This window comes from Strix uralensis, chromosome 6 (assembly GCF_047716275.1).
Source record: "Strix uralensis isolate ZFMK-TIS-50842 chromosome 6, bStrUra1, whole genome shotgun sequence".
Lineage (NCBI taxonomy): Eukaryota > Metazoa > Chordata > Aves > Strigiformes > Strigidae > Strix > Strix uralensis.
Window position 1 is genome coordinate 38349629 of NC_133977.1, and position 8084 is coordinate 38357712.

General features: G+C 42.8%; 1 protein-coding gene across 1 annotated transcript; it reads right to left on the reverse strand.

Moving 5' to 3' along the window:
- Window positions 1–4188: 4188 nt before the first annotated feature.
- Window positions 4189–7739, reverse strand: CXCR4 (C-X-C motif chemokine receptor 4). The gene is made up of 2 exons (XM_074873759.1): window positions 7586–7739; window positions 4189–5800 (listed from the first exon to the last, which is right to left on the reverse strand). The coding sequence occupies exons 1-2, from the start codon at window positions 7622–7624 to the stop codon at window positions 4739–4741; spliced, it is 1101 nt and encodes a 366-aa protein (XP_074729860.1). The 5' UTR covers window positions 7625–7739; the 3' UTR covers window positions 4189–4738.
- Between the last annotated feature and the right edge of the window lie 345 nt (window positions 7740–8084).

Genomic DNA, 8084 nt, shown 5'->3' on the forward strand with positions numbered 1-8084 from the left:
ACTTGTAATCTTCGTCTGTAATTGATTTGGCCTATAAGGCTATACACTTTAGGAAGCATCATTCTTTCGGTACCCTGCTGTCTCTGAATTCAGTGGGAGCTTGTCACTGAAACTGCCTGTCCTTTTAAGAAAATAGTAATTTTAATCAATACCTACCACATCTGTAATGAATCCTGACTCCTCTGAAGTCAGTAATAGCTGTGCTGGAGCTTGGATCACTTGTATCAATGACTGAAAATGGTGCTTATAATCTACATTGTTACACATGTAGATACATTTATGTTTAAAATATATATAAATAAACACAAAGTATGCTATTAAAACTGGTATTAAAATATGTTTTCAGAATCAGTAAGCATAGCATTGTTTTATTGTATGTCCTGTTAGAACTAGAATGGTGGGAAGATAGTAACAGAGTTGATGTTCAACCAAACTATCTTTAAACTTCATCCTGTTAAAGATTGAAGATCTTCAAAGAAAATGAAGAGAGTGACAGAAAATTTGTTGCCTAAAGAGAAAAGATTTCAAGAAATCTGTGCCTTCTTTATAAGAAATAATCCCAGTGCTCATGTAATTTCAATTGACACGTGATTTATGGCTGTGAAAAAGAGTCTATAGCTCTTTCAAAACATAAAGTGAGGGAGTGGCATCCTTTGAGCAAGAACTCTGGTGCCCTATCTGCTTAAGTGTTTCCTAAGTTTCAGCACTATGAGAATATGAGAATACTCCATTGTTAGGGGATTTTGGAGGCATGCCTGGATCAAGGAAGTACTTCCTCGTCATGCTGTTTCCTTTCCCAAACAATATAAAAAATGGCCTTTTCAACTAAACATCTAGAGGTGGTCACTTTGTACATTGTCCAACTAGAGCTCAACCATCATAAGATAAACCATTCACTTGTATGAATGGCTCCATGTTATTACTGCTACTTCCTCTTTATTTTCATGGTGATTTTGTTTTGATTTATGTATATGCATAGAAGTTGAACCCCCTGTATAATGATTGTGTCATAAGACTAGCCAAGAAAAAACAAGAAACTCCACCTTACTCACTGCCTTCTATAGCCTGCATACATTAGCTCAGACACACTCACTACCCCCACTCATCTTTTCACATGCTCCTCTAATGTGGACTCTCTACAACCTGATTAGACAGAGTAAAAATATACCATACAAATAATGGATTATAGTGTAATTTTATCCCACTGCTTTAAGTATTCTAACTTTACTTCCAAAGAACATTTCAGAGGAAGCAAAAGTAAGTTCATGTACATGTTCTGTTCTTGGTTTAGCCTTGCATGATCCAAAGGATTTCTAACTAATCTTAAGCACTCAAAATGTGTGCATTATAGTATTAGGTGAATATCCGTGTTTTAGTCCAGCATTGCTGTTGGCACATTGTAACAGCCATGGCAAAATACTTAGTGCCTGAATCCCATGGAAAGAGTCTTTGTAAATATAATGTATTTAATGTCTTTGTAAATACATTATAAATCTTTTAAATTACCATGTACCATTTTTAACTGGTTTGTAACCAATACTCACCAGTACCCACATTTGTTTTCTGTTCCGTATCTTGAGTTGCATATTTAAAATTACTTGAGCACAGCTATTATTTTATGACATCAGGAAAATGCTGTGACTGTGCATTGTGTATGTCTTGAAGAATGTCATTGTGATTATTCTGTAGTGTAGAATAATTTGGAAAAAGACCTGGAAAGCCTCTTTGAAAACTTTGGAAAGTTCTCGATGTATGTGGACTTATCCAATGTATAGATTACAAAATTAGGTCTATTCACCTTTGTCACTGAGTTTATACTTTGAGAAATGTATTTACTGGGTCTACTTTTGATTCATAAAAATGTAAAAAAGTCACAGCCTCAACAAAAGTCAGCTTAAAGGTGATTTTGTTTTAAAAGGGAATACATTCATATCTTTTACCAACACGGTATATTTGGCATAGTTCAGTGGCTTCAAGATAAATTCGCCTGATTTGCTCTGACTTACTCAGACGTAAAAGGACAGAACAGGATTCATAATTTCTTACTATGTTTCCTCATGACAACTTCATTCAATTTGCATATATTTGCTTTGTAAACAGTACAAATGTATGTTATGCTAATATCTATAGATATATGAAGTTATTTAAAAATAAATAGATGAGCTTTTGACTCATTTTCCTTGCTGGAGCAAAACCCCAATGATCTTGCAACTCCTTTTCAAGAAATTCTTCTGTCCATAGTTTCACTAATTCTACAGAAAACAATGGCAGTTTTATAAAACTAATGTAGGTCTCATCTCTCTGGAGTATGGGTTATGTTTTAATTTTGCTAATTTATTTTCGACACAAATGCTTCCTGTTGTTTGTTTAGTGTCCTTTTAGTGGTCTTTGGCAGTAACATGGACTGCTGAGTTTATTCTGTCTTTCAACCTCTTTCCTGCTAACTCTCTGCTTGAGGTAACAGTTGACTGGCTGAAGTATAATGGGAATAATCTAGGTTAATGCTAGAGAGTTCTAAACATTTTCTCAACAAATAAACAGCAGCATGTTGATAGCCAGTAAGTATTTTACAAGTGCAATTAAATCACAGTGATTGATTGGGCTGGGGTGAAAATGAGAATAATTGAAAACAACAAATTCTTCATGGGGAAACCCTCACTGAATTAAGAAAACACACAAGCAAACAACAAAAATAAACCATTTAAGAGGTTCTGCTCCTTTACCACGTTTTCCTCATTTCTCAACTTGGTTAACAAGGAACAACTTGATGAAAGTGAGACCTTGTTTCTTGAGAATGCATCTTTTCTGTTGTTAATTTATGTTATATTCAGTGAAGACACACACTAGACTTAGCTGATCTAAAAGTTTAGTTGCTAAAAGGGGGAACCTGCTTCCTCTTCTCTCACTGTGCCTGCCTCCAGGTTACAGGGTCTTGCACTTTTGTGGTGCTTGTTGGATTCCTCATTGAGCTCATTCAGTTCACTAAATTGCTGGAAAATTATTTTATTTTTCTGCCAGGTTAGTTTTGTGCTGGTTCAGCAAACTGAATCAGCTCAACACAGAATCAGATGACTACTACCGTCATTGAAAGGAAAAAAAGTGTGCAGGGTGCAGCCAAGGTTGCAGCCTCCTGACTGGAGAGGAGGGAAGTTGAAAACAGAAAGGTCTTGTATGTATGAAAATACCCAAAATAAAACACGCAATTTAATGCATGTTAGCATGCATTTGGCACAGTGATACATGCTTCACATCACTATGGTGCTGTGCTTGTGAACACACATTATTTCTGGGTAGTATCACTGCAATATCCATGTTGCTTATTTCAGTTCTCTATGACTAGTAGGTATTGTTTATTTTTTGCTTTTTTGACTTCCAAACTTAATTATTTATAGATCAGTAGCAGTTGTGTTTGTTTTTTTAATGTAGGAGCATACAAATATTCTCAATGGCTCTGTCCTCTTGGGTATTGGTTACTTTTAAACGCACTTGAACATGAAGATATGACTAACTTAGAGAAGTAAGATTTCAACAATAATTACTGGAATTTCTATAAGTCTGGCTGATTCCTACTTAAAACATTTTTAAGAACAAATAATGTTAAGATTATATTATATTACATCATATTACATTATATTAAGAAAATCTGGATGGAGACAGGATAAAGCTCCATAGACAAAAAACACATACTCCAGGAGATACACCAATAACTTTATTTCTAGTCCAAATGCAATGTCAAATAGCAAAATGGCTTTGATTCAGCTATTTTTGATTACTATTTACATGTGAAACTCAATTTAGAACAGCAAAGAGCAGGAAAAATGGAGGATTGACTTTATATGCGTGATGTAAAGTTTAGTCACGTGCAGTAATCTTGGTTTGACTCCTAAGAGGCTGTACACTTTAGCAATGAAATAGACTGGTTTTCATTTGTAGATATTTTGCCCTCAAAAAGTTCTTTGTTTAAAGTGATGGTTTAAAATGTTATCTGGAGTAAATGAATTCTAGTGAAAAAAACAAACTAACTCAAAAAAACCTCAGAGGTGTCAACTGAATAATCAATATGTACCAAAACTCATTTTCCTGCTTTTCATAGGAGAGCTGTGGAATTTTCAAAGAAATTATTGTGCATTGAAAACTGTAAATAAAAGCACTGAGAAAAACATTATGAAATAAAAATACCACTCAAAATAACTTTTTGTCATATACTTTTATTTACCTTGAACAGAAACTTTTGCAAACCATCAATTACTGAGAATGGGGAAAAAAAAAAAACCCTAGCATATAACAGAGGAGGCTTTGGTTATAAGTGCCATTTCTACAGCAGAGTTAAGCTACTGTAAACCAAACATCTCGTAGTAAGGTAAAAGTCTTCAACCAAGTTTTTAAGAATTTAACAACAACACTGAAAACATTTACATATAAACAACAGAAATATTTTCTAAACTTTTAACAGTCACTTTGCTACAATCCAGAAGTGTTTAGTTCACATATCTATACATACAGACAAGCACTAAAACTTCTGTGAACTAACCACTTGTCCACAGGACCTGCCTAGACAGTTTGTCATCAATACGAAAATTTTTTTATATAAATAAGTCAATTAAACATCACAGAAATGAAAACAAACAATATAAAATTCCAATTGTAAATAAATCTGTACATTATGGTCAGTGTTGTTTTTCTGAACTCTTGCGCAACTTCAAAGTGTCTATTTATAAAATGAAGGCAAGGAGCAGCGTTAGCTGGAATGGAAACTTGAAGACTCGGACTCTGTAGAAACAGAAGAATGTCCCCCACGTTTGCTTTTTGAAAGAATCTTGAGGCTTGATCCTCTGCTAACTGATGTCAAGGCATTTTGTGCTGATGTTTTGAATTTGGCACCCAGGAAGGCATACAGAATTGGATTCAGGCAACAGTGGAAGAATGCCAGGGCTTCGGTAATGGAGATCCATTTATGCACTATCGTGTCCAAGCTGCAGCGATGTCTGATGACTCCTAGCAGGATGAACGTGTCGATGCTGATGCCGATATAATACGGCAGCCAGCAGGCAAAGAAGGCGAGGATGAGGATAACTGTTGTCTTCAAGGCTTTGCGCTTCTGGTGGCCTTTTGAATGTGACAGTTTAGATATTATAATACAGTAGCACGTCAGGATTATCAGACCAGGCAAGACAAGTCCTACCAAGATATGCTGAAATCTAAAAGAAATCAGCCAGTTATCATGAGGGTACATGCGATCACATAGATACTTTCCTTCTACTTCACTAGTACTGGCAAAAATTATATCAGGCACTGTCAAAAGCACAGCTGGTAGCCATACGCCTACATACACCACCTTCTCAGCCAACAGCTTTCGTGGGCGCTGGCTGTTGGTAGCATGGACTATTGCCAGATAACGATCTAAACTTATAAAGGCCAAGATCAAGACACTGCTATAGAGGTTGACAGTGTAAATGACATGAACTGCCTTACACAGAACATTCCCAAAGTACCAGCTTATGGCCGCATCCACAGACCAGAATGGCAAGGTGATGACGAAAAGGAGGTCAGCCACAGAGAGGTGCAGCCTGTATTTATCAGTCATGCTTCTTTGTTTCTTCTGGTAGCCCATAACAACAATAACCAATCCATTGCCAATTATTCCTGTTAGGAAGATGATGGAGTAGATTGTTGGCAAGAAGATCCGGTTGAAATCAGCATTCTCATGCTGAAAGCATGGCTCTCCGTAGTCTCCATAGTCACCTGAACCCATCTCATCCGTGCCATTATCAGAAAATTCAATGATTAACCCAGACGACAGCTAAAAAAAAAAATAAATATGTTAGCTCCTCTGCAAAAGCTGACTCTGTATGACAGTATGTTAAGAGTTGCCTGAACAGTCTCTATCATCATGAATAGGCAATATTTTTGAGAATCAGAGAAAACACACAATTTAAAAAAAATACAGCAAATAATAAGTTAAAAAACTTCCTTTGTCTTTCTCTGAGGACTAAGATCTTGTAACTAAGGCCAGGGGATGAAAGGGAAAAGAAAGATAATGGCTACTCCCAGAAATACCTTTGGTTCTGGATACTTCAGTGCTCTAATCAGACACATACTGCAAATGGAAGAGCCCAGAAGTGCTGGAGGCAAGAGGTTAGCCCGCACAGAATATCACCCATGACATTTAACTCTTACAACAGAGAGCTATAAAAAAAATTACTTGGACAGAAATGCTGCTGCTCCGAAGTCCTCTCTCATTAATGGGATGGGGTCAAGGAGAAATAGAGAAGGTACCCTTGGCTGATGTAATAAAGGATAAATAATAGCAAGAATTCCCTGCTGAGAAGCAACTGACAGCTCCACACGCAGACACAAGGGGAAAAAAAAATTAAAAACCCCAAAGCCCACAAAGAAAGAGAGGGGTGACCTTAAGCAGGGGAACTCCAAGCCCCCGGCGGCTCCCCAGGCCCAGCCGCTGCCCTCCCTTTGTTCCCCGCCCTTGGCGGCTGCGGGGCAGGGGGTGAAGCTGGCCGGGGCCGGGCTGCTGCCAGGCTGCTGCACCAAGTACAGCAGCGGAAAAAGGAAGCGAAATTCTGGTGAGGGCATGAAAGCACATCAGGAAACCACCAACGGTTTTGGTCACCACGCTGAGAAGCGGTGCAGGCGGGCGAGTGCCACCTGGCTATGTACAATTCCTCAGGTTTTCAGATTTTAGCTTTCGTGCCCTGTACACCACGAAGCCCCGAGCTCCGCGCAGAATGCGCCCCGAGGACTCCGCGGCACCGCACGCACGGACGCACCAGCTCCACGCCGGCATAAACTGCGCATTAAAGTTTACAATTTGCCAGAGATCTCCGGTTTGGTCCTCACTACTCTCCAACCCCCGTGGCAGAAGAGCGGCCTTCGACAGAGCGGGACGCCGCCGCGTTTCGGCCGGGGGGGATGTGTGTGTGTCGGCTGGGCGCTGCCGCCACTCCCCGCCCCACCGTGCGCTCCGGCAGCCCCAGGTTAGGGCGGGCACCGGAGCGGAGGGATGCCATTCCCTGGAGTCAGGGCGCTCCAAACTTCCTCGCGTGTGTCCCCCCTCATCACTCCCCTGCCTCTAACTGCCCCACCGGCGTTTTCCTGCCCGCAACGGCGCCGCACGTCACTTCAACTGACGGCCAAGCAGCAAAGCCCGAGACAAGAGGCGGGAGTCCAGCAGCGGCTGCGGCGAGGTCCCATGCGCTGCAGCCAGAAGCAGCAGCGCCAAGAGGCCGGGGCCGAGCCCTGCCCGGTTTTTGCCCCGCAGACCCCCGCAGTTTGGCGGGCTGGGAAGCAGAGGAGGCAGCGCGGCGCCCGGCCCCGCGCCCCCCCCACTCCCCGCCTTGTCCCGGCCCCGCTTCCCCACGGGCTCGGGGCGCTCCCCGCCCGCCGCCGCCCGCAGCCTCCGCCGAGGGCACCTTTGTTTGCAAACAGCGCGCACATGGGCGAACGCGGCGGGCAGCCAGGGCTGTCGTTCCGCCAGGGCTGTCGCTCCGCTGCCGCGGAGCAGCGGCGTCGAGCAGCCAGCGCCGACGGGACAGCCGCGGCCCCGCCGGCCGGCTCAGCTCCCGGCACTTACATCCAGACTGTCGAGGCTGTTGTCCAGGCTCTGAGCCATCTCACGGCTCTGGGCTCTCGAGGTGTTGTTGGAGTTGTTGTTTTGTTGTGTTGTTGTTGTTGTTGCCGCCTCGGCGGCTCTCCCAGCGTCGCCACTCGTAGCTGCACCAAACACACGCCCCAGCGCTTCTGGCGGGACGCGGCTCTTATAAGTTCCCCGGCTGCCCCCCCCGCCCCCGGGGCAGCCCCCGCCTGGCTCCTCCCCGGCGGGTGTCACCGCGGCCCCGGGCTCCAGGCGGGCGCCTCGGGCCGCTCTTTGTCTGCGGCGCCGGGGCACGGCAACTGCACTTGCCCCAAGTGCTCGCGGGGGCGTTGCTCTTCACAGGGGCACTTGCCACCCTCCGATTGATGTGTTCATACCAGCGGGTTTTTGAATTTCCCCTCAAGAGAATTCTTTGAAGAGTGTTGTGAGGTCTCGGGTTGCCATGGGCACCCCAGGCGAGCTCCGGGTGAAGTCCCGG

Coding starts and splice junctions, on each gene's coding strand:
- CXCR4 (XM_074873759.1), bottom strand. CDS start 7,624: ATGGCTCAGAGCCTGGACAACAGCCTCGACAGTCTGGAT. Junction 5,801..7,585: donor ACAGCCTCGACAGTCTGGAT/GTAAGTGCCGGG, acceptor TTTTTTTTTTAG/CTGTCGTCTGGGTTAATCAT.